At 38.1% G+C, this 27,494-nt stretch overlaps 1 protein-coding gene across 1 annotated transcript in view; it reads right to left on the bottom strand.

Annotated features, from left to right (window-relative positions):
- LOC143672943 (uncharacterized) overlaps positions 1 to 27,494 on the bottom strand; it is a 247,171-nt gene that overhangs the window by 182,918 nt on the left and 36,759 nt on the right. The window contains exon 2 of the mRNA XM_077147369.1: positions 5,301 to 5,446. Coding sequence (XP_077003484.1) covers positions 5,301 to 5,446 — 146 coding nt within the window. The remainder of the gene's footprint in view (positions 1 to 5,300; positions 5,447 to 27,494) is intronic.

The raw sequence follows: 27,494 nt of genomic DNA, 5'->3' as shown, positions 1-27,494 counted from the left end.
ATTTATTGCCCTAAATGCCTATATCAGAAAAGAAGAAAAGGCAAAAATGCAGGAATTAACTGTTCAATTGGAAGAACTGGAGAAAGAACAGCAAACTAATTCCAAAGCAAGCAAAAGGAAAGAAATAACAAAGATCAGAGCAGAAATAAATGAAATTGAAAATATGAAAACAGTAGAGAAAATCAATAAGACCAGAAGTTGGTTCTATGAGAAAATCAATAAGATTGATGGGCCCCTATCAAGATTGACAAAAAGAAGAAGAGAGAGGATGCAAATAAATAAGATCAGAAATGGAAGAGGAGACATAACTACTGACCTCACAGAAATAAAGGAGGTAATAACAGGATACTATGAACAACTTTATGTTAATAAATACAACAATTTAGAGGAAATGGACGGATTCCTGGAAAGACATGAACAACCAACTTTGACTCAAGAAGACATAGATGACCTCAACAAACCAATCACAAGTAAAGAAATTGAATTAGTCATTCAAAAGCTTCCTAAAAAGAAAAGTCCAGGACCAGATGGCTTCACATGTGAATTCTACCAAACGTTCCAGAAAGAATTAGTACCAATTCTCTTCAAACTCTTCAAAAAAATCGAAGTGGAGGGAAAATTACCTAATTCATTCTATGAAGCCAACATCACCCTCATACCAAAACCAGGCAAAGATATTACAAAAAAAGAAAACTACAGACCAATCTCTCTAATGAATACAGATGCAAAAATCCTCAATAAAATTCTAGCAAATCGTATCCAACAACACATTAAAAGAATTATACATCATGACCAAGTAGGATTCATCCCAGGTATGCAAGGATGGTTCAACATAAGAAAATCAATTAATGTAATACACCATATCAACAAATCAAAGCAGAAAAATCACATGATCATCTCAATTGATGCAGAGAAGGCATTCGACAAGATTCAACATCCTTTCCTGTTGAAAACACTTCAAAAGATAGGAATACAAGGGAACTTCCTTAAAATGATAGAGGGAATATATGAAAAACCCACAGCTAATATCATCCTCAATGGGGAAAAATTGAAAACTTTTCCCCTAAGATCAGGAACAAGACAAGGATGTCCACTATCACCACTATTATTCAACATTGTGTTGGAGGTTCTAGCCAGAGCAATTAGACAAGAAAAAGAAATACAAGGCATCAAAATTGGAAAGGAAGAAGTAAAACTATCACTGTTTGCAGACGATATGATACTATACGTCGAAAACCCGGAAAAATCCACAACAAAACTACTAGAGCTAATAAATGAGTACAGCAAAGTAGCAGGTTACAAGATCAACATTCAAAAATTTGTAGCATTTCTATACACTAGTAATGAACAAGCTGAGGGGGAAATCAAGAAACGAATCCCATTTACAATTGCAACTAAAAGAATAAAATACCTAGGAATAAATTTAACTAAAGAGACAAAAAACCTATATAAAGAAAACTACAAAAAACTGCTAAAAGAAATCACAGAAGACCTAAATAGATGGAAGGGCATACCGTGTTCATGGATTGGAAGACTAAATATAGTTAAGATGTCAATCCTACCTAAATTGATTTACAGATTCAATGCAATACCAATCAAAATCCCAACAACTTATTTTTCAGAAATAGAAAAACCAATAAGCAAATTTATCTGGAAGGGCAGGGTGCCCCGAATTGCTAAAAACATCTTGAGGAAAAAAAACGAAGCTGGAGGTCTCGCGCTGCCTGACTTTAAGGCATATTATGAAGCCACAGTGGTCAAAACAGCATGGTATTGGCATAAAGATAGATATATCGACCAATGGAATCGAATAGAGTGCTCAGATATAGACCCTCTCATCTATGGACATTTGATCTTTGATAAGGCAGTCAAGCCAACTCACCTGGGACAGAGCAGTCTCTTCAATAAATGGTGCCTAGAGAACTGGATATCCATATGCAAAAGAATGAAAGAAGACCCATCTCTCACACCCTATACAAAAGTTAACTCAAAATGGATCAAAGATCTAAACATTAGGTCTAAGACCATAAAACAGTTAGAGGAAAATGTTGGGAGATATCTTATGGATCTTACAACTGGAGGCGGTTTTATGGACCTTAAACCTAAAGCAAGAGCACTGAAGAAGGAAATAAATAAATGGGAACTCCTCAAAATTAAACACTTTTGTGCATCAAAGAACTTCATCAAGAAAGTAGAAAGACAGCCTTCACAATGGGAGACAATATTTGGAAATGATATATCAGATAAAGGTCTAGTATCCAGAATTTATAAAGAGATTGTTCATCTCAACAACAAAAAGACAGCCAACCCAATTACAAAATGGGAAAAAGACTTGAACAGACACCTCTCAGAGGAGGAAATACGGATGGCCAAGAGGCACATGAAGAGATGCTCAATGTCCCTGGCCATTAGAGAAATGCAAATCAAAACCACAATGAGATATCATCTCACACCCACCAGAATGGCCATTATCAACAAAACAGAAAATGACAAGTGCTGGAGAGGATGCGGAGAAAGAGGCACACTTATCCACTGTTGGTGAGAATGTCAAAGGGTGCAACCACTGTGGAAGGCAGTTTGGCGGTTCCTCAAAAAGCTGACTATAGAATTGCCATACGACCCAGCAATACCATTGCTAGGTATCTACTCAAAGGACTTAAGGGCAAAGACACAGACGGACATTTGCACACCAGTGTTTATAGCAGTGTTATTTACAATTGCAAAGAGATGGAAACAGCCAAAATCTCCATCAACAGAAGAGTGGCTAAACAAACTTTGGTATATACATACGATGGAATATTATGCAGCTTTAAGACAAGATAAACTTATGAACCATGTAATAACATGGATGGACCTAGAGAATATTATGCTGAGTGAATCCAGCCAAAAACTAAAGGACAAATACTGTATGGTCCCACTGATGTGAACGGACATTCGAGAATAAACTTGAAATATGTCATTGGTAACAGAGTTCAGCAGGAGTTAGAAAAAGGGTAAGACAATGGATAATTGAAGCTGAAGGGATACAGACTGTGCAACAGGACTAGATACAAAAACTCAAAAATGGACAGCACAATAATACCTAATTGTAAAGTAATCATGTTAAAACACTGAATGAAGCTGCATCTGAGCTATAGGTTTTTGTTTTATTTTGTTTTGTTTTGTTTTGATTTTACTATTATTACTTTTATTTTTTTCTCTGTATTAACATTCTATATCTTTTTCAGTTATGTTGCTAGTTCTTCTAAACCAATGCAAATGTACTAAGAAATGATGATCATGCATCTATGTGATGATGTTAAGAATTAATGATTGCATATGTAGAATGGTATGATCTCTAAATGTTGGGTTAATTTCTTTTTTCCGTTAATTAAAAAAAAAAAAAAGAGAGAAGGGATAATTGGAGCTGAAGGGACACAGACTGTACAACGGGACTGGATATAAAAACTCAGAAATGGACAGCACAATACTACCCAATTGTAATGCAATTATGTTAAAACACTGAATGAAGCTGCATGTGAGGTATAGGTTTTTTGTTTTTGTTTTTTTTGTTTTTTTTTCTTTCTATTATTGTTTTAATTCTCATTCTGTTGTCTTTTTATTTCTTTTTCTAAATCGATGCAAATGTACTAAGAAATGATGAATATGCAACTATGTGATGTTATTAAGAATTACTGATTGTACATGTAGATTGGAATGATTTCTAATTGTTTTGTTAATTCTTTTTTTAATTAATAAAAAAAAAGGCATTGGAAGAGATGAGGAAAGACACTACATATTAATAAAATGTATATTTCACCAAGAAGAAAAACATGCATGAATGTTTATGCTTCCAATCAAGGAATTCCAAAGTACATGGGGTAAACTTTTTAAAACTGAAGGGTGAAATAGACATTTCAACAATAATAGTGGAAGACTTCTGTACACCACTCTCTTCTATAGATAGAACAATGAGACAGAGGATCAAAAAGGAAATAGAGATCTTTAAAAACTTCTTAAACGAATTAGACCTGATAGATATATATAATCATTAAACCCCAAAACACCAGGATATACATTCCTCTTTAGTGCTCATGGAACATTATTTAGCATAGGACATATGCTGGAGCACAAAACAGGTCTTTGTAAATGTAAAAACCTGAAATTATTCAAAGCATTTTCTCTTATCACAATGGAATGAAGCTGGAAATCAATAATCACCAATGAACCAGAACTTTAAAAAATAAATACTTTTGTGCCTTGCCTATGTGCTTACATAAATGAAACTCAGTAAATTTTAGTGGAATGAATGGACTGACTCTTCTGATTTGGCTTAACATTTTCATTGTCCCACTACCTTTTTTTTTTTAACATGGGCAGGCACTGGGAATTGAACCTGGGATTCTGGCATGGCAGGTGAGAATTCTGTCTGCTGAGCCACTGTGGCCCACCCTGAACCACTAGTCTTTAGGAGTTCTGAGTCAGGAACGACTTTCGGTTTGCTGACATTTGTAGTGTCCATTCCGAGGCTTCACAGAAGACCTGTCAAGGTCCTGAGGACTCCTTTAAAATAAAATCGTGAAGAGGACTGGCTACTGCCTATGTAGGGCCTACCTGCCCCCTGCTTAATTTAAATTTGGGGAGAAGGGTAGCTTTTCATTCTAAAAAGAAAGAGATTATTGCTGGGGTATAAACTGAATGCAGGCATGGCTCCAATACACACTTACTCTGCCAGCTCATGAGCTGTGAGTTCTGCCATCTTGACCCTCCTTGCAGAGGTAGATCCACTTCACTTTTTTTCCTGCCTAGAGAACTCCATATTTCAATCCTATGGCTTACTCTACAACATATTTGCACCAGAACAACAAGCACACCACAATCTCAGCCCTATCAGCAATCTTCATACAACCTGGGTGGGAGCTTTGCAATGTTGGATCAAGATAAAAAAAAAAAAACTCCTGTTTTTCTCTCCTAAATCTCAGGGTCAATGTCTTACCATTTTAAACAAAATTAAAAGGAGAAACAAACAACAACAAGAACAAAAAGTAAAAACAAAAATCTGCTGTATATTTTCTATTTATTTTTACTTAAAATATATTTTAAAATATAAAAGCATGTAGAGCACTATTCTGCTAATAAATAGCATAATTAGTACAGTGTGCTGCCATTAATTTGGCATTAGGATTTGGTGAGTCAGTGGGGCCACAAGAATCCCTTGAACCGTAAGGAAGCATTTACTGGACATTTATGAAAGGGCTGTCTGTGTCTTTTGATGGTAGAAGGATTCATCCTAAGGGAGAAAAAGGCATAAGGAGACTCACCATTAGGAAGCAGGCCCAGAAATACTTCAGTGGGTCCCAGGGAGACAGGAGGCAGGTGTGAGGTCGAATGGTGGCCTCCACTGATGGGCACCCTCCAGTGTGATTCAGCCTCATATGGAATAGGGAAATAAAGAAGGCCCAGGAACCTATAAGAAATATATGAAAGTTAGATGAGTATCCCAGTGCTAAGAACATTCTGAGCCTTCAAGTAAGAGACCAGTCCATGTCCAAGATGTTCAAGAGAATCAGAGCCATATTTCCTCTTAGCTGAACTTCCCCAGTATCATCAGATCTCAGTTCCCCTAATCTTCCAGCCCTACCTCAGGGACAGAGCTTACCCTGTTCCTCCAATGTCACCTCATTGAAACCTAGAGGTCATGTCTATCCCTAAAGCCTCTAGTTTCCTTGTAGATTGGCTAGTTAAGAAATGGTGACACAGGCCACCTGTTTATGACCCAATATTACATACCCAGGGAGCAAATGGTTGGTATCGGGACTCATGGCTCTGCAGGCTTTCCAAACAGTACACTTAGTGGATGGCATCTTGTCTATAAGTTGTGCCACAAAGAAGCCAATTGTAGCCAGGCTCATGCCTGGGAAAGGACTTGGCCTACCTGAGCTCTTGTACAAAACTGCTGATGGCCCTATAAAAAAATGTGGCTGTGATGTTCTGCTTTTTGCAGCCATTGTCCACACCCCTACCCATTGAGGGTCCTCCAATGCCAAGACCTCATGGATGTGGAAGAAACATCCATTTGCCTAAGACAGACACACAACTAGAATCATGTTCTTGGGGAGGAATTAGAAATCATCAACATTTAAGAGTATTCTTTGACCCTAAAGGATGAACAAACATAATCGGGAGCAAACCAACAATTCAGAATGACCCAGGGTAAATGCATACATATAAGGACCCAAAACCTACAATTGTCCCAATCACAATTCACTTAGACCCACCAATATACCTATTACAATGTTGCCTGAATGTTCTTTTTATTTTTTTTAATTTATTTAGAACATTTATTATGGAGGCTAATGTGTATTCTTTTTCTTTCTAGTTTAACTCTCTGGTATCCATACAAAGCCTCATGTTTTTTGGTAATGCTGCCTGCCTAGTATCCGTGTCTCCAGGCGGTTAACCATAATGGATTCCACCAGGCAAAGAAAATGATAGCTCATGCTAGATTTTCTGGGTTGATAGACGAGAAGGTATCCCCCACTAAAGCCCAAGTTCTGTGGAAACATGTTCCTTGGGTGCAGATGGTGCATCATTGTCTTAGATCTTTACCTGCTAGTGACCTTCCCCCACTCACCCCCTCTCCCCCAGGCTAAACATTTTACAGTATTTCATAATAATAGCTTTGATCTTTGATACTCCAGGGCTTGGATAGTACCAGCATAGGACCTGAATCTCCTTCTATATCTACATTCTTTCAGGCAAAAAAGCAGTTTTAAAAAGATGCAGAAAATTCAGCATTTTCAGTTGAGTATTTTCTGATGTAGATATTCCAGAAGTATGGCTTTTGGCCAGAGGATGGTAATGTTTTAAGAACATTTGCCTGAAAGTTCTTGATCTACACATAAATTCTGATGAGACACATAACCTCACATTCATACCCAAACACATCCAAATACTTCTCAGGTAAATGTATAATAAAGTTAATCTCTGCAGGAGAGAGATTTGTGGAATAAATATCCCCACCTTGGCCAATTTCAAACTACTGACATTACTGAACACAGCTGAGAAAAGATATGTGCATCAATGATCCCAAGTCAGCACCAACCAGCTCCATCAAAACTACCCCCTTTCATAGGAATATGTGCACAAGATGGACAAAGACTTTGAATAGGACCCTCAATTCCAAACCTACATATACAAACAAAACTATCCTACCTATCTCCAGAACCCACAAATCCTCACCTATCCTGAACACACATGCCAAATCCAAACCATACAATAAATACACAGACACACCACCTATTATACCTAAATTTTTATACTCAAAAGCTATCCATTCTGAATATTCACATGCTACTTTTACAACTACACATGCACATGACTTTCACTTGAACACAAACATGTACAACTGACATGATATATTTATACTAAATATCTTACACACATAGGACTCTCTAAAACCATCAAGTACCCAAAGCTTTATCTCATGCTTCACCCCATAACAGCCCACACTCAATACTTCATCTATAACATACCCATACTTCAAAATTTCTTAAGATCCACACAACCTATATCATCTATTAGTTTCCAACACCATGATTAAAAATATCCGCATACCAAAGAACATATACTTTGTCAACTCCTTAACCAAATGAACACAGAACTACAGACACCCTGTAGACATCAATTACAAAAAAGACCACCCAACTGACACTGAAAAAAAATACAAGCAACTGCACCAATTTAAAACACTATACGCCAGTAAAAACACAAAGAGATTCAGTGAACACTTTATTACCCGATAAACACATTTGTACACTACCCTTGAATATACAGCTTACTCAGATAAATACATACAAATGCCAACAATCTTGTATTGCTAATATAAAACATGACTTTCCCACATACATTGAAACAGATACACATTACTTCAAATATTCCTAATCACTGAATATATACACCCCTCAACTTTACACACCATCCCCATCCATGCAGAGAAAAATTACACCTCCCCAATACTCAAACATTCCCCAAAAGACATGCAAAAACCCTAGAATTTTCCAAAGAAGAACACTGTTAAAACTCCTTATGCAATAGAGCTTATGAATAAATGTATACAAATTAAATAAATTTATATAAATCACCCACCCAATCCTAGAAATACACACAAACCAGTATACACTCTGAAAAAATAAATCACTATCTCCAGTCAACCAAATATGAGTACACATGAAACCACTTCCATGTCCCTAATTATACCCCTACTCTCACATCCAGAACTCTTAGATGTAATTGCACCATATACCCCCAATATATAGATATACAATTACTCCACTGTGATATATCGAATTATATAACTCAGTTCAGACATGTTCTTAATCTCAATCCATTTTTCTGTGGATGTGAACTCATTGTGAATAGAATCTCCTGAAGATATTTTTAGTTAACATGTGACCCAAGTAAATGAAGGTGGGCCTTATTCCAGATTGCTAGAGGCCATATAAAAAGAACTGGGAAGTCAGAGAAGCTAGAAAGGAGAGGACATTGCCAAGCAATAGGAGGTAGAAACACATCCAGGAATTGCTGACGGTCAGCACCACAACACTATAGTCATTCAGGAGAAAGCACCTCCAAATCTTTATTTGGAGTTCGAACCTCAAAATGACTGATGAATGCTTGTTGTTTAAGGCAACACACTTTGTGGTATTTGTCATAGCAGCTCAGGCAAACTAAGATATTTACTTCCATGTATAAGCACACATCCCCATCACTACATCAGGTACATACATACTAACTTCTCAGGATACACAGTAGTAATTCCATACTGATAAATTCAAATTCATAGCATTTGAAGATGTACATCCAAATTGCAATGATCCTTGAATACACAATATACTCAATATACACAGGCCTCAATTATAACCAAAATTCTCCAGCACACTACAAATATGCAAAAGTACCACTCTATTCCCCTCATATGCACATATATCCCCAAACCACTAATGTATACATAATCCTTACACTCAAAAATACTCATAGAATTAAGTCCAGCATCTTCCAGAATACAGACTCATGACACCCCAGAGTCCTTCCATCCAACATTTACCATATCAACCTGCTACACAAAATAGCATTATAGTTACACTCAATGACATATACACACACAACTCCTGAAAATCACATAAATATTTTCAACACTCAACATGAACTACATACAATAAAATGATCTCCCCATCTCCACAAATATACAAAACACATAGACCCTATAAACTGATATACACAGACACATTTCCTGACACTGCCTATATGCATAGGTAGAAAACTGACAAACCTACAATTGAACACTGAAAAATCTCCAAAATTCATGGGGAAAACACACACATGTTAAAAAAAACCTCAAAGTCTCAAATTACAGATAAATAACCCCAAACCCTTGATACACATGCATTGCTTCTCACACTTAGCAAAACCACTGAGCCCCAGTCACCCTCAAAAAACACTCATGACTTCTTCTTCCCAAATATCTACACCAACACCACCATCCACACATTTGAATACATATATTTTATTCCCACCAACCCATTAAATACATACACTAACCACAAAATGAATTTATAGGATCACAGTCCCAATAACATGCACAGTGTAGCTTATAATCTGAATTTTTACATACCCAAGAGGCCCACAGATAGCACATAGAAAATATTCCATTTCCAGGAGCACAGTCATTTCTTCCCTACAAAAGCAAAAGCTTCAAATACATGTATTGACCACTAACAATCCAAGGAAGAACACACATGAGGCTCACACACCAAACACATTCCCTCCCACAGAACTACCACTCCTCAAGATAAAACCATGTTACAGCCCAATTACGCATAGAGCAGTGTGTAGCAAAGTTTAACAACATGAACATCTAAGTGAATGTGGTGGTCATATAATCACACATATAATACATTTTAATAGGTGTGCAGCACACAATCTACAAATAAATAAAAAATATATACAACACCATTTATGGTAAATCCATTCAGCCAACTTATTCTTCTATAAGGCTTTTGATTTCTATAGCACAGAATTTCACTCAAGTTTTAATGTTAGCTACCCCTTTCCTCACAGAACAATGTTTTTCAAATACTGAAGAATTTGACATAATTGTGTTATTAGAAGGGGGCCAACTGAGCCTCGACACACTGTTAAGTTGACTTTATATCATTAAATTTCCTAACACACTTTAACTCTTCACAATCGAAAAATCAGTGAATTCAGCCTGGTCTGGGTCTGCACGTTTCTAATCTCCGCGGTATAAATGCTCTCCCCATGGTGCAGGGCGGGAACCTGAGGGCAAGAGAGCCCCCTAGGAAACAGCTTCCGATAGAGATAGCAGATGCAAATGACCCAAGCACATACACTAGTTAGCCCAGTGACAGTATTAGAAAGCCATGAGGCTGAGTAGCCATTACCTTTAATTTTATATACCTGACATATAAAAGGGTATGAGCAGCGAGATTGTGAAAGGAGGACAGGCCCTTCCACACCCAGCACCAAAATCCTTCCTTAAGAACGCGCCCTTAGTGCCGCGCATGCGCTTTCCTTCAAGGAGCATTTCCCAGCGGACCCCTGGGGAGGCTGAAGGGCAGGAGGCCATGTGCCCCAATGCCCCGCCTCCCCCTCCCCTTCCAGGAGGGCATGCGCATGCGTACAGCATCAGGCCCTGCTGGAACGAGGTTCTGGGAGGGACGTCTGGGATTGGCAAGAAATGGAGTCTTGGGAAGTGGCTGTTTGGTAGGATCAGAAGATAGATGCCTCATCTCCTGGAACCACCAGGGCCAACCCTCCCTCTGTGATAGCCGATAGGAAAAGACCGCTTGCAATTTTTATGTTTATAAACCTGCCAGGGCCATTCCTTGCACTTAGCCCCCTTCCTCGGTGAAACATTTTTAGAAGCAGTATAATCTAAGGCTGTGTCCTCAGATTGGAAGCATTGCTTGTGCTCTCCTTGGACTGCATTTTTTTTTTATTCAAGCCTTTCAAAACCAAAGTATTTGGTTAGCTTACATGTATGTCATGAAGTGTTTGGGACTTACTTATGTTGAAATATTCTATATCCAAGAGGCCCACAAATAACATACAGAACATCCCATTTCCAGGAACACAACAGCCAGTCCTTTCTCACTCACACACTTACGCTAAAATATTATTTGTTGTTTACGATATTTCAAATTTAGAAATAATGTATTTGATTTGTTAATTCTGCCAACTTTCTTAGGCATACTTTAAAATTTAAGGGAATTGTAGACCTGTTCCTTTTGCTACCAGTACAAAGATGGTAATCATAGCAAAATTGATAATGAAATATATAGAAACACAGTGCTTTCAAAATCAGAATTAAAAGTCAAAAGTTTATTTAAAATAATCTACAATTATATTTGTTTTTATTAATGGGAAATAAAGCTGATATACATATAGCACCCTGGATGCACTGAGAATCCTGATTTCCGCTGTTGTGTTACCTTATGTTCTTAAGTACACATGCCTTTATCAGATTGTGTGTCCTAATTTTATTCAGAAAATGATACTGCTCTTGAAGCAAGTGAAGAAATCTACTACTATAGTTGTAGAGTCAGTTAAGGGGCACAAAACTAAGTTTACGTGAAGTATTTGGGATAAACATTTTGTTGTGTGTCTGAGAAACAATCAATAAAATGCCCTAAAGAGGTAAATACCAACCATATTGCCAAATTATACTTCGAAGGAAACACTTACATTTTGTCCACCTGTCAGAGTTCTTCAGGAAATGTTTTCACTCCCCCACTTCAGTTCCATCTGCCCCTCCCCCATTATAGAGTCTCTTCAGTCCTATACTCTAGTCCAATTTAAATTTAAACTTTTCCATCCTTTACTTAGAATCCTGAGAGTCTGCTGGAAGCAGGTCACTCTTTGGGTTCTGGAACTGAATCTGTATTAATCTGGAGGTGACCAGACAGCAGTGGTCTGTGTTCAAGAACCCAAGAGTGATTTTAGAAGGAGGTAAGAATGTAGGATGGGGGTATATTATAAAAGCACTTCTTCAACTTCCATAAGAGCCATTCATCAACTTTAGGAAAATTCAAAACTGACCCATCTTCATAGTACAAGAATTGAGCTGAAATAGAGGAAGTAGAGAATGTTGGATTCCATCAAGCACTTCTCACCTGGAGGGCAGGGAGCAGTTTGGATACCTGAGAACTACAGTTGAGGTAGCTCACCTTGGATCTGGGAACAACTACACTGGCTGTATAGAAAGGATGGGATCAGGAATGTTGAATGTCTCTAGAAGAGAAAAGCCACATGAAAAGTGTACTAAAGAGTAGTGGGATTACATTGTGTGATGGCACAGAGAGGCTTGCCTAGAATCTGTGTTATTTTTTGGGTACCTGGAAATTCCTGTGTGCTTTTATTTAAGGATAAGAAATGGAGTAAATAAGATCTTGTGGGGTAGTAAGAAGCAATGGCCTAAGCTACAAAACTGTTAAAAGAGTTATCTGTATCTCTATCTATAGGAAAAGATACTCTCAGTTAAGTAGCCTGGAGATTTCTCTAACTGCCCCACCCCAGAATTCCTAGACCAGAGGCAGGTCTTGCCAGACCAGAGACAGCTTCTCTTTCACTCCAGGTACATGTTTTCTTTCATTTAAAAGGGCCAGGGCAGTTGGATAACTTCAACTAATAGAAGAAGTGGTGATCCCTGAAGTTTTCTCAATTTTTGTCATTGTGGAATCTCAGACCTTCAAAACTACATCAACTTGTTCACAACTTCATGCTGATCCCTCAGTCCTTCAATTTTCAATTGAGATGAAGATATTGCTTATATTCAATGAATAGTTCATTTTTTTTCTTCGATCCTTTGAGGAACTTTGCCAATACCTTTTGATGATCTGCTTAATATACTCTGGTATGCATCCAGGCATTACATTAAGCCATACAGAATTGAAGGAACTCTTTCTTATTCTCAGCTCCCCATGTTTCAGTTGTTCAAATGAACTGTATAGATAGGTTGAGATAGATTATATGCTATAGAAAATTTAGGTCCCAGACAACATAAACCTTTCCTCTTTTGGTCTCAAAGAGTATGTGCAATTCTAAAATAAGGACAATGACTTCCTTACCCACTGTGTTCTCAATTACTTTAACTCCAACCTGATTAAGCTTTGTTCTTATCTCTCAAGAACAGGCCATATGTATATAAAACAGTCTTTCAAAATCCAGAAATAATAATTACCACAGTGGGCAAAATGTGTCTGCTATAAGAATTTACAATCTAGGCCCCTGTTTTCTAATAAGCATTTTCTAAAGAGACCATGCCGTACTTTCATTTCTGACTTGCTTTGCCTCACCAAATGTCCCACACATTCATTCACATCATGGTATGCCTCATGACTTTGTTCCTTTTTGAAGCAGCACATTTGATCATATGTATACACCATTTTCCACCAATCTACTTCAGTCTGTGCATCATTCAGACACTTTATAATGCCTGAAGTCTACAGTCCATCAACACTCTCAATTTTACATAATTTCATTTTTCCCAAGAGATAGATCACCAATAAACATACCCCCACAAAATAGGAAATCTAAACCTCCTCTTAAATCTTGTCCTAGCCCAGATCATTTACCTCTACTGATGCTGTGGTAGTGTTGATGTTTTCCTTTTAAGCATAACCCATAGCATGCAATAGCAGTTTTCCCCCATATCCTGTACTTAAACACTCTTTGTACATGAAACATAATTTTGAAGTTCTTTCAAGAACTAATTCATGTTTCTAGTGTTAATCAGTGGGACACCTAGGTTGATACAACCCCTTTCACTCTTGTTCTTCTTCATTATTGTAATATTATTTATAGACACGCTAGAGAACTGCCTTCACTTCTCTCTATTCCCTTACATTGGAATTCAACCTCATTAGTAAACTGTTCACCCATCTCTAGCTTCTATGTATCTCTAGGTTCCCTGTATTCTGTATTGTAAACATTTAATTTTACCTTTATCATTGTCATAAAAGTGGAATCATACAGTGTGCTGGTTTGAAAGGAAGTATGCCCCCTAAGAAAAGTCATGTTTTAATATAAATCCCATTTCTTAAAGGTAGAATAGTCTCTATTCAATGCTGTGTATTTGGGACTGTGGTGGGATCATCTCCCTGGTTGATGAGATTTAGTTAAGAACGGTTGTTAAACTGGATTAGGGGATGACATGTCTCCACCCATCTGAGTGGGTCTTGATTAGTTTCTGAAGTCCTATAAAAGAGGAAACATTTTGGAGAGAGGGATTCGGAGAGAGCAGAGAATGCTGCAGCACCACGAGGCAGAGTCCACGAGCCAGCAACCTTTGGAGTTGAAGAAGGTAAGTGCCTCCCGGGGAGCTTCATGAAATAGGAAGCCAGGAGAGAAAGCTAGCAGATGATGCTGTATTTGCCATGTGCCCTTCCAGCTGAGAGAGGAGCCCTGACCGTGTTCACCATGTGCCTTTCCAGATGAGAGAGAAACCCTGAACTTCATCGGCCTTCTTGAACCAAGGTATCTTTCCCTGGATGCCTTTGATTGGACATTACTATAGACTTGTTGTAATGGGGACATTTTCTCGGCCTTAGAACTGTAAACTAGCAACTCATTAAATCACCCCTTTTTAAAAGCCATTCTGTTTCTGGTATATTGCATTCCAGCAGCTAGCAAACTAGAACATACAGTATCTCTCCTTTGTGTCTGGCTTATTTCACTCAGCATTACCTCCTCAAGGCTCATCCATCTTGTCATATGCTTCAGGACATAATTTTGTCTTATTGGTGCCTAATATTCCATTGTATATATTTACCACATTTTGTTAATCCACTCATCTGTTGATGGGTTGGTTCCATCTTTTGGTGATTATGACTAATGCTGCTATGGACATCAGTGTGCAATTGTCTGTTTGTGTCACTGCTTTCAGCTCCCTTGGGTATATATTAAGCAGTGCTAGTGCTGGGTCATAGGACAACTCGATATTTAGCTTTCTAAGGAATGGCCAAATTGTCTTTCATAGTGGCTGCACCATTATAAATTACCCCCAGCAGTGTACAAGTATCCCAATTTCTCCACATCCTCTCCAACATTTATAGTTTCCTGTTCATTTAATAGCAGCCATTCTTATAGGTGTGAAGTGATATCTCATTTTAGCCTTGATCTGAATTTCCATTTTAGCCAATCAAAATGAACATCTCTTCATGTGCTTTTGAGCCATCTGTATTTACTCTTCAGAAAAATGCCTATTCATATCTTTAGCTCATTTCATAATTGAGTTGTTTGTTATTTTGTTGTTGAGTTGCATGGTGTCTTTATGTCCACAGGATATCAAACTTTGTCTGATAAGTGATTTCCAAATATTTTCTCCCATTAAGTTGGTTGCCACCTCACCTTTCTGCAACATCATTTGAGGTGCAGAAGTATCAGACTTTGAGTAGTTCCCATTTATCTATTTTTTGTTGTTGTTGCTTGTGCTCTGGGTGTAAAGTTTAGGATGCTACCTTCTCTTACTAGGTTTGAAGATGTTACCCTACATTTTCTTCTAGAAGCTTTATGGTACTAATTCTTGTATTTAGGTGTTTGATCCATTTTTAGTTTATTTTTGTATAAGATGTAAGGTAGGGGTCCTCTTTCATTCTTTTGGCTGATGATATCCAGTTCTCCCATGCCCATTTACTAAAAAGACTATTTTGTCCCATATTTGAGTGGATTTGGGGCCTTGTCAAGAATCAGTTGACTATAGATTTGGTAGTCTATTTCTGCACTCTTATTTGATTCCAGTGGTCAATACTTCTAACTTTGTGCCAGTACCATGCTGTTTTGACCCACTGTACCTTTAGAATAGTTTTTAAAGTCAGGGAGTGTTAATATTTCCACATTGTTCTTTTAGGATGCTTTTAGCTATTCAGGGTCTTTTTCCCCTCCAGGTGAATTTCATTTCTAGCTTTTCCAAGTCTTCAAAGTAGGTTGTTAAGATTTTGATTGGTACTGCATTGAATCTGTAGAACAATTTGGATAGAATTGATATCTTAATTTTATTTAGTCTTCCTATCCATGAGCAGGGAAGTCCTTCCACCTATTTAGATCTCCTTTGATTTCTTATAGCAGTGTTATGTAGTTTTCCATGTACAAGTCCTTTATGTCCCTAGACTAGTTCATTCATAAGTACTCGATTCTTTTTGTTGCTATTTTAAATGGAATTTTTTTCATAACTTACTCATCAGTTAGGTCATTGCTTCTGTATAGAAATGTTACTGATTTTTACACATTAATTGTATATCCCACTACCTTGTTGAATTTCTTTATTAGCTCAAGTAACTTTGCAGTAGACTTCTCAGGATTTTCCAAGTATAGCATCATGCTATCTGCAAATAATAGAAGTTTTACTTCTTCCTTTCCAATTTGGAGGCCTTTTATTACTTTGTCTTGCCTGATTGCTCTAGCTAGAACTTCTAGCACATGTTGAATAATAGCAGTGACAGTGGGCATCCTTGTCTTGTTCCAGATCTTAGGAGGAAAGCTTTTAGTCTCTCTTCATTGAGTATGATGCTGGCTATTGGTTTTTCATATAGTCCCTTTTTCATATTGAGGAAGTTACCTTTGATTCCTATCTTTTGAAGTGTTTTTTTAATCAGAAAAGTATGTTGAATTTTATCAAAAGCTTTTTCAGCATCAATTGAGATGATCTGATTTTTCCCCTTCAATTTGTTAATGTGCTGTATTACATTAATTGATTTTCTTGTGATGAACCATCCTTGCATTCCTGGTATAAACCCCACTAGGTGGTGATGTATAATTCTTTTAAAGTGTTGTTGAATTTGATTTGAAATATTTTATTCAAAATTTTTGCATCTATGTTCATTAGGGAGATTGGCCTGTAGTTTTCCTTTCTTATAGCATCTTTACCCACTTTTGGTTTTAAAATGATATTAGCTTCATAAAATAAGTTAGGTAAAGTTCCTTTTTCTTCAATTTTTTGGAAAAGTTTCAGCAGGATTGGTGTTAGTTCTTTTTGGAATGTTTGATAAAATTCTACTGTGAAGGCATCTGGCCCTGGGCTTTTCTTTATAGGAAGATTTCTATGACTGATTAAAACTAGTTGTGAGAAAGTATGAGGCAGAGAGAAGATGCTTGATAACCCTCTATGGCTGTAAGCAATATTGAGGTGCCAACAGGAAGGCAATGCTTGGGAGGATTTCATTCTACTCTCTGCTGAACCCATCTGCTGGCCTGTGTGTTGCACTTGCACACATTTTTCTTGGGGAAATTCCTCATAATTGCCTCTCAATCTAGGGGAACTGGCAGGAAAGATGTGTTGTGTAATTATGATATAAGAATGCTCTTGGCTTCTTGGAGAGACAGCAAGGTTGTTCGGGATGACCAGGCTGCTTACTTCTATGAATTTTATCCTCTAGATGGAAGTCAGGGTCATTTCTGCTCTCTGCTTTATGGCTCTTTTCACTCAGCCACTGAGTCCTATTTGGGTACACCATAAGTTGGGGGAGGTTCCACACCCTCTCCATCTTTCAAGGCCAAGATATGTTTCTCAACCAGAAGTGAGGAAGTAAAAAAATAGATGGTCAGTGGCTCTTCACATGTTCATAAGTTAAGGAGGGTGAGTGATGCTGGGGATGATATAGCATTCAGTATCAGGAAGCTATATGTTTCAGGTGCAGATACAACAGCTCATTCTTCCCATATTCTTGTGATTTTTCTCAAACTTTCAACCATTATGACTCCTTCCACACATATCTCCACAGACCCCTACCTACTGGCTCTCCACCTGCCCCCACACCTTCCCTGTTTCCTCTAAAGAAGCTAAGACATCCAAGGCAATGTAGTGATACAAGATATCTTTTGGATTTTATGTTGTGATAAAACAACATAACACTATGTTTACCTGGTGGTGCAGTTACTCATTCCTTTTACTGAACTTCCTGTATTAGGACCAAGAAATCTATATATGGTCTTGGCAAAAACAGTTCTGCTAGGAACTGAGGGTGAATGACAGCCTCCACCTAGAAAATGGATTAAGAGAGGGGTGATCATCCTTGATAAGTATAACCTGTCAGTCTGGAGGCTAAGAGGACAAGCATTGATACTGCATCACAACCTGCAATCTGTGGTTGTTATGGAGCATTAGTACCACCATTTGCAAACACACACAAACACACAAACACACAGAGACACATGCATAAATACACATGAAAAAATGTCATATATGTAAACACACCACTGCTCAGGGGCTAAGGAATAGACCTAAATTCCTATAGCCTATGGAAAAGCACACATCTTAGCTTGCTGACAGTGTTAAGACTTAGTAATCTGCTAGAGCCCACATTTACAGACCCAGCCTACCTTGGGAACAAAGTCTTCCTCTGTACACAGCTTGTCAGTGTAGCTCAGAGCATCTGGGTCTGCATGGATTATATCCTCTTCCTGCTGCTGGTTTTCATAATCTTACTCTTCCCACTTCCCATCTGCCCCCTCAGAGGGTGAATTCAAAGGTTCCACCATCCCATCCATGATGTCAATGTCCTCTTTCAAAGATACAGTGCCTCTCCTTGGCAGCTTTCATCTTCAGAGTCTGCTGGTGTCTTCATTGCTGTGCCTATGACACTGTGCCTGGGGGCCTGCCTTCTTAGGAATGGACATTAAGGTTAAGGAGGAAAATAAGAAAGAAAAAGTTTACATGAGTCCAGCTTTTACCTTCTGTGCAGGTTTGAAAAGATTATGCACCCTAGAAAAATCATGATTTTAATCCTCTTCCTCTTGCGGAGGCAGCCATTTCTTTTAACCCCTACTGGGCACTGTAGGTTGGAAACTTAATTAAATTATCTCCACAGAGATTTGACACACCCAATTGTGAGTATTAACTTTTGATTAGAGGGAGATGTGAGTCCACCCATTCCAATTGATCTTGAGTAGTTTGCTGGAATCCTTTAAGAGAGGAAACATTTTGTAAAAACCCGAGAGCCATGAGAACCATGAGTGGCCAAAGCCCATGTAGCCAGAGATCTTTGGAGATGAAGGAGAAAAACATCCTTGGGAGAGTTTCATGAAACAAGAAGCCTGGAGAGAACAATAGCAGACATCACCATGTTTGCCATGTGCCTTTCAAGTTGAGAGAAACCCTGAATATCATCAGCCTTCTTGAATCAAGGTATCATTCTCTGGACACCTTAGCTTGGACATTTCTATATCCTTGCTTTAATTTGGACATTTTCACAGCTTTAGAACTGTAAAGTTGCAACTTAATATATTCACCTTTTTAAAAAGCTGTTCTGTTTCTGGTATATCACATTCTGGCTACTGGCAAACTAAAACAGATTTTGGTACCAGAGAAGTAGGGTGGTTTGCAAATATCAAACATGTTGGAATGACTTTTTAAATGAATAAGGGGAAAGATTTCAGAGGAGTTGTGAGAAGCTTGATAGAGAAAGCCTAAAATGCATTGAAGAGACTGTTGGTAGAAATGTGGACTCTAAAGATACCTCTGACAAGGCTTTAGGCAGAAATGAGGTATGTTTTATTGCAAACTGGAAAGAAAGCAATCCTTGTTGTAAAATGGCAGATGTCATTGTCAGGTTCATGTGTCAGCTTGGCCAAGTGGTGGTACCTGTTTGTCTGGTTGGGCAAGTACTGGCCTGCCTGTGGCTATAAGGACATTTCATATAATTAAATCATGATCACGTTGACTGCATCCATAGCTGATTCTGTTTGTAATCAGTCAAGGGGAGTGTCTTCTGCAATGAGTGATACTTAATCTAATCACTGGAGGCCTTTTAAGGAGGATTCAGAAAAGACAGTCTCTCTTCCTGCTTCTGCCAGCAAGGCTCTCCTGTGGAGTTCATCCAGACCCTCCATTGGAATCGTCAGCTTCACAGCCTTCCCTACAGATTTTGGACTCTATATTCCCATGATTACATGAGACACTTCTATAAATTTTATATTTATGAATATTTCCTGTTGATTCTGTTTCTTTAGAGAACCCTAACTAATACAGTGGATTCTGTTTCTTTAGAGAACCCTAACTAATACAGCAGATAATCTGGCAAAATTGACTAGTGGCTTTGGTTGGAAGGCAGATTTAAAAGCCATCAACTTGGATATTTAGCAGAAGAGATTTCCAAATTAGATGTGGTGAGTGTGGACTGGTTTCTCCTTGAAGCTTGTGGTGAAATGTGACAGAAAAGAGATGGGATGGGAGCTGAACTCTTGAGTACAAAGAAACCAAAAATTGATGTTCTGAAGAATTCCGTGCCTCCAGGAAGGGAGGCCTCAGAGAATGGTGCCCCATATGAGAATTTGGCCAAATGTGGAACCATTCAGCCATTTCAGAGAAAGCTGGGATTGGAGATGGAGTTATCCAGGAGAGATTTGTGGAGATTCCTTCTGCCTGATGGGCATCATCCTTGCTTACTACATAGAAAGCCAACAAGAGTGATGTGGGACCTGTATAAACAGAACCACTGCCACTGTTGACTTGGGGGGGGTCAGAAAATGGAAAAAGTAAAGGTAAAAATGTCTTCAGAGGCAGAACCATGGAGACTAGGGTCTGAAGTAAAGAAGTCTCAGGCCAGGAGAGCAGACACACCCAAGCATTTGGAGAGGGTAAGTTTGCCCCAAAGGCAGAGGATGGGCCTTCCACCTCATTGCAGTGGAGGAGTTGTGCCACCTCAGACCTTCTAGAGGATGGAGCACATCCTTGGGATTGAGAAGCCTGGCTGCCACCACATTTAGGGGTTGAGTGTATGCCCCAGAGATGGCAGGGAGCCTGGGTGTGGCCCTGATGCTTGGAAAGGGTGGAATTGAGATAAAGGTCATTTCCTCACTGTCCACCAAGGTTGCATTCAGAGAGAGGCAGGCCACTGTGTAAACCTTTGGAAAGGGTGGGACTGGTGCTTTCTAAATCCCTGAAGATAAATGACCCTCACAAATTGAAATCTAATGGACTTTACCCCTGCAGTTTTTCACAATGCTTGGGTCAGGTGACCTCTGTTTTCCTTCCAATTTCTCCCTGGAAATAGCGTATTTATCCTCTGACTGTCCTTCCTTTGTATGTTGCCAGCAGATAACTTGTTCTAAGATTTACAGGTCCAGAGTCAGTGGAGAATTTTGCCTCAGGACAGAACATGACTGTAAATAACTTTGATGAGATTTTGTACCGTTTCTGACTTTGTAATTTATTTGTATTGTTACTGAAATGATTTAAAGCTTTATGATATTTTGATGGAGTGAATGTATTTTGTATATGGGAAAACATGTCTTTCTATGATACAGAGGGTGGAATGTCCTGGTTTGAAAGGATTATGTGCCCTGGAAAAGACATGTTTTAATCCTCATTGCTCTTGTGGAGGCAGCTGTTTCTTTTAATTTCTATTTAAATCTGTAGGTTGGAAACTTGATTAGATTATCTGCACAAAGATATGATACGCTCAGTTGTGAGTATAACCTTCTTGATTAGCTCACTAGAACCCTTTTAAAGAGGAAACATTTTGTAAAATCAAGAGAGCCATGAGAACTACAAGAGACCATGCAGCCGGAGACCTTTGGAGATGAAGAAGGAACATATACCTGAGAGAGCTTCATGAAACAAGAAGCCTGGAGTGAAATCTAGCAGATATCATCATGTTTGCAATGTGCCTTTACAGTTGAAAGAAACGCTGAATGTCACAAGACTTCTTGAACCAAGGTATCTTTCCCTGGATGCCTTAGATTGGACATTTTCTACATCCTTGTTTTAATTTGGACATTTTCATGGCTTTAGAACTGCAAACTTGCAACTTAATAAATTCCCCTTTTTAAAAACCATTCTGTTTCTGATATATTGCATTCTGGCAGCTAGCAAACTAGAACATCTTCCAACCACATGTTAGTAATAGCAATATTTTACAGATGTAAAATGTTCTGCATGGATCAGATTACATAAATTACATGAAGTATGAAAGAAGATTTCAGCAATGAAGGATCTTAGAAAGTGTCATCATGCAGTGAAAGGTAAAACCTCCAATATTCTAAGATATCCACTCATCAAACCACAATTCTTAAGCATATTATAAAAATGTTGACAGGTAAGTTGAGAGAGTAGTTATGATAACTAGCAATGTTGACAAATTCATGACAAAGAGTTGCTGAAGACCAAGACTCTTGTGGGTTCTTCTATTTGAAATACCAAATGTCACATCTTGAATACAGTGTGGTACACATAAGACCTATCACCTCCCTTATGCAGATTTCATCTTCTTTTGGAATGGTAAGTCATAACTGGTTCCTGTCCTTCCACCATGCCTTGGAGCACCAGAGGATAAAGCTTAAGAGGAACTTGAAGGGAAAGGCACTGGGAACCATTTATCTCTGCCAACATTTCAATCTGCATCTCTTCCTTGATCTCAAATTCCATTAACCTAGCATAGGAGGAAGGCACAAAAAGTACTAAGAAGTAGCTAGTTTCACTGAGAGCTGAGCCTCAGAGATCAGCACAAATAATAAAGTAAAAGAAGTTTCTTTTGTGGATTATCAAAGTCCTGGATATATCATTTCCTAAAAAGGTCTATTCTGCCAGGGGAACAACAACAGTGCTGGGGAACCTTGTGAAGTCACTACATCATCCATTCACATCCATTCACATACCATCAAAACTTAAGAATGGTGTGAAGAAAATGTACCATACAGTGTATGGCAGATTCTCAAGGATGAATCAATGCCTTCAAATATTTTCACTACACCATCCTAACCTAGGTTTCAGTGAGTCAAAAAAATATTTGTAAAGGTTGTTGAATTAAATCAGGCTGGTGCAACTTATGGCAGGCCTTCCTCCAAGATACTGTTCTCTTGGCCTAGGGATACACAGAAGAGCTGACAGATAAAAGCTGATTCTGGGATATAGTTATTGTAAATGAAGCAGGGATTAGTGCCTTGATCTAGGAATCCTAGCTTTGGAACAGTAAATCTAGCAAGGGTAGGGTGTAGATCTTAGCAAGAAATCAGATGCAAAAATTGAGGGAAGGATTTAATTTCCACTTAAAATGTACATGTTTCCTATTTAGATTGATGGAAATTTGGGGGAATGGATAATATTAATGAGGGTTTTTTTTTTATTACTTGTTTGCCATGGCTTTGTGTTTTAGCCGGGGATTAACATGCAGGCATGGAGATAAAGGATGGAGGACACATCCATAGGATTTCTGAGACCCTGGCTTTCGCTAAACAATATTTTTCAACTCTGCCTCCTCTGGAATGATGGAAAATAATTCCTGCTCACTATTCCCTAAAGAAAGTACCCTCTAAATACTATGCCCATAACCTCCATATACTTCTCCACTTAGACCGGTGGAGATCTGGCTGGTAGAGCATGTCACTCACTGAAAAATCCCTACAATTTGGAGTTTAGTTCAACTGGAATCTTCAGGAATTATCCCCAGCCCCATTCTAAGACCTTCAATATCATGGCATCTGCAGACCCACTAGCAGAGATAGGCTGGGCATCCTAGGAAATAGAGGTGAGGAAAGTTCCACCACTCAAGGTAAATATGGAAGCTACTGCAGGGGAAAGTTGCACCCTGATTTAGTTGCATCCCCTCCTCTAAGCATCCCCTCTACTGACTATCAATATTGCCTGATAACAGCCTGCATCATTGCCCCCCATCACAACACACTACCAAGCTCCTGCAAAGTAATGAGGATCCTTGGACTGACTTTCTTGTCATCTCATAATAGATCATCATGTCAAAGCTTCTCATGTGTCACCATTCCTGCATAAACTAATGCAGTCCCTCTTTCAGGGTCATGGTGAGCATCCAATGGGCCAGGGTTCCAAGCACTGGGCTAAAATCCTTTATGTCAGTAACATTCTACCTGTACCCCCTCCTTTCCCTACCCAGGCCCTACACACATCACCTACCTCCATCATATATACTCTGCCATCTCTCCCATCATTTTCTCCTTCTAATGTTTACTCTAGGATTTTCAGTACTTCCACTTCACATTATCCCTGTCAGAGATCAAATATCAATACCAGGATTTATTTTGGGAAGCCCTAGCTCAAAGGAAATATTTGTTTTAAACTCAGATTTGCCTTTGAGCCTTCACTAACTTTGTTTACAGAATGACCCAGAGGGTGCATTAAAAGCAGATTCCTGGGGTTCCATTCACAGAGTTCCAAATGATGTGATTTAAGAAACTTCCTGGGTGATTCTGAGATGAAAGTTTCTGTACTTTGGGAAAAACAGACTCAGAGCCTTGGTTGTGAAGAGCCAGATTGCGTGTCTAGAACCAAAGGTGATCAGAGCTCCTGTCAATGGAGAATGTCCTTAGCTGACTCAAGGTTTAGAATATCAGACTGCCTAAGTGCACTTCAGATTCTCTTCCAAGAGGGAACTCAGAGCAGTTCAAGAACGTGAGGGAATATTTAGTGTTTGGAAATTGATATTTTAGGCACCCCATTAAATTATTTCTGGAGCAGAGGGTCCTTTTAGGTGTTCAAATATTGGTGAGCATAATATAAAAGAAAAACAGCCTTGTAGCATTGATACCTGCTGAGTGTGGTTGATACAGTACTAAGAGGCAGTGCAGAAAATAGATGTGGAGAAATAAGAACACTCATTCATTATTGGTGGGTAAGTAAAATCGTGCAGCCACTGCAGAATACAGTTTGTTTATACCTCAAGAAGCCAAGTATAGAAATACTCTATGATCCAGAAGTCCCACTACTATATATAAATTCAGATGAATTTAAAACAGTGATTGAAGTAGATATTTTCCTAACATTATTCATAGAGGCATTATTCACAATTGCCAAAAGATGGAAGCAAGCCAAGATTTCCTAAACCTATGAATGGATAAGAATACCTGGTATGTACATACAATGGAATATTATCCAGACATAAAAAGGGATGAAATCCTGATGTTTGTAATGACTGAGATGAATGTTGAGGACAGTATGATGATGTGACAAACCAGAAACAAAAGTGCAGACATTGCATGATCTCACTGACATAAATTAATAGGAAAACTCACAAAGTAAGAATATATAATATATATTAATAGGCGACAGATTGGTCACTTAGTGTTTATATTTATCTTGGTTGTAATGTTTAAAGGAAGTGGTTGGTGGGGATGTGAGCACATTATTGTGAGTGCAGTTCACAACACTGAGTAATATATGGGAGGTATGGTGAAAATGGGAAATTTTAGGTCATATGTGTTATTAGAATTAAAATTAAAAGATACAGGACAGTGTGACACAGCAACTCTTATAGATGATAGGCTATAATTAAAAGTTATAATATGGTTGTTTCCTGAATTATAACAAATTGATGACACTAATACAGTATAGTAATAATAGGGTGGTTTATGGGAAATAAACAACTAGTGTATATTATGGACTATAGTTATTATTATTTTTGTATTTTTCATCAAGTGTCACAGAGGTAACTAATGCAAAATGTGGTATATAGGAATTTTGTTTTTTACATGAATATTCTGCAAACCTACTACTCTAATTAAATTCAATTTTTGAAGAGGTCATATCTCAAAAGCCTGATTACTTGGTATTTTAAATGAAGTAATTCATGCAAATTGCCTCAAAGAGTGGCTAGAATATAGACTATCTCAACAAATGTTCTTACTACTACTAAAAGTAATACAATTTTTAAATAATGCTATCATCAATTGTAACATGTTCCGCACCAATGCAAAATGTTGGTGATGGGATTGGTTATGAGGATTCTGCACTTTATGCATGATTGTTCAGTAAATCAAGTTTCTTTGATATAAAAATCATATATGCTAAATACTAGGTGGTATCCTGTAATTGGATTCTTTACAGGGAATCTTGAGGCTGTTTCAATTTACTGTTTCTTGTCCTTTTCTTTCAATATAAATATCCCCCTTTAGCATTTATTGCAAAGCCATTCTAGTTGTGATGATCTACCAAGCTTTGATTTGTTTGGGAAGCTTTTTATCTCTCCCTCCCTTTTGAAATGCAGCTCCATCAGAGATAAAATTCCTGTTCAGCAACGATTTCCTTCTAGCACTTTTTATATTTCATGCTACTATCATCTTTTCTTTGTGGTTTTGGATGGGAAATTGGCATTTAATGCTCTTGTGGCTCCCTTGTATATGGTATGATTTTTTCTTTCAGCTTTAGGGATTATTTTTTGTCTTGTTATTTGGAAGTTTGATTATAATACGTCTGGGTATGGATCTCTCTGAGGTTATCTTGCTGTCTCACAGGTCTACTAAATTCTTTTTAATGTTGTTCATTTCTTTTTATTTTTTGCCCTTCAGACTGCATCATTTCCATGTCTCATCCTCAAGTTCATGGATCCTTTCTTCTGCCAGCTCTTATCCATAGTTGAAGCCCTCTAGGAAATTTTTAGTTTCAACTATTATTTACTTCAACTCCTCTTGGCCACAGCTATGACCCCAAGGAATGTTAAAAGTAAAACAAGAGAGAGACTGGGATCAAGGGCTCCAGAGACATCAGTCTTCAGACAAGTTTATTTTCAGCCAAGTACAAAACTATATACTAGAAAGAAAGATGAAAAAGGTTGTTTTCATGCAAAAGCTATATAATGCAAAAACAAGTTCAGGGAAGTAAATACTTTTAATGCTAGGATGTGAATTTCCCTTAAGCAAGTCTCTTCCACACCTCATTGTGCTTTATCTGCATATCTCAGCTTCTATTGAAGTTCCAGATCCTGAAAGCTCAAGTCTGCCTTTCCTCATAGACTTGTAGTTTGCAAGCTTTAGGTTAAACAACAACCTTTTAACTCCTACAAACTCTGGTCTTTTTGTTTATTTCCATTCTTTAATTTCTATATCTTTATTGAGATTCTCAGTTGTTCATATAAAGATATTTTCCTGTTCCTTTTGTTCTTAATGTTTTTCCTTACTTCTTTGAGCATAGTAAGGACCATTTTTTAAAAGTCTTTTTCTGGCAGGCCCAAACTCTTGTTTACTTCATTGATGGTTTATGATATTTTATCCTATACATTTGTATGGGCCATCATTTCCTGTTCCTTTGTTCATTTAGTAGTATTGCACCCACAATAAATATCTTGATTTTATAGGAAAATGGTCTTGTACCTTGGAAACTCATGTTGGAATATTAAGAAGTCAAATGTATTGCTATCTGCAACTTACTGTCTACTGATTCATAATGAGAGAGAGAGGTGAGAGGAGGGAGAGGGAGAGAAAGAGAATTTAGAAAAAAAAATGCACCACCATCTCTCAGTAATATCTTCTTCTCTGGTAAAATAGTCTGCATTTTGAGAAGGTTAAGACAAAGGGCCTATGTCTAAAGCAGGGATGAAGGCAGTTTTCCATTTCAACCAGAAGATGGCAGCATTTTCATCAGTCTCTGCAAGGATGGAAGTTGGGCTCCTGCTGGAGCATGCCAATCCTGTACTATGGGGTGCAGGGAGACAAGGAGAGCAACTCCCTCTTCAATTCCAGGCTTTCTTTCCCATGCT

This window comes from Tamandua tetradactyla (assembly GCF_023851605.1).
Source record: "Tamandua tetradactyla isolate mTamTet1 chromosome 22 unlocalized genomic scaffold, mTamTet1.pri SUPER_22_unloc_2, whole genome shotgun sequence".
Classification (NCBI taxonomy): domain Eukaryota; kingdom Metazoa; phylum Chordata; class Mammalia; order Pilosa; family Myrmecophagidae; genus Tamandua; species Tamandua tetradactyla.
The sequence above is the reverse complement of the archived record's forward strand: the minus strand, read 5'-3'. Positions and strand labels throughout refer to the sequence as shown.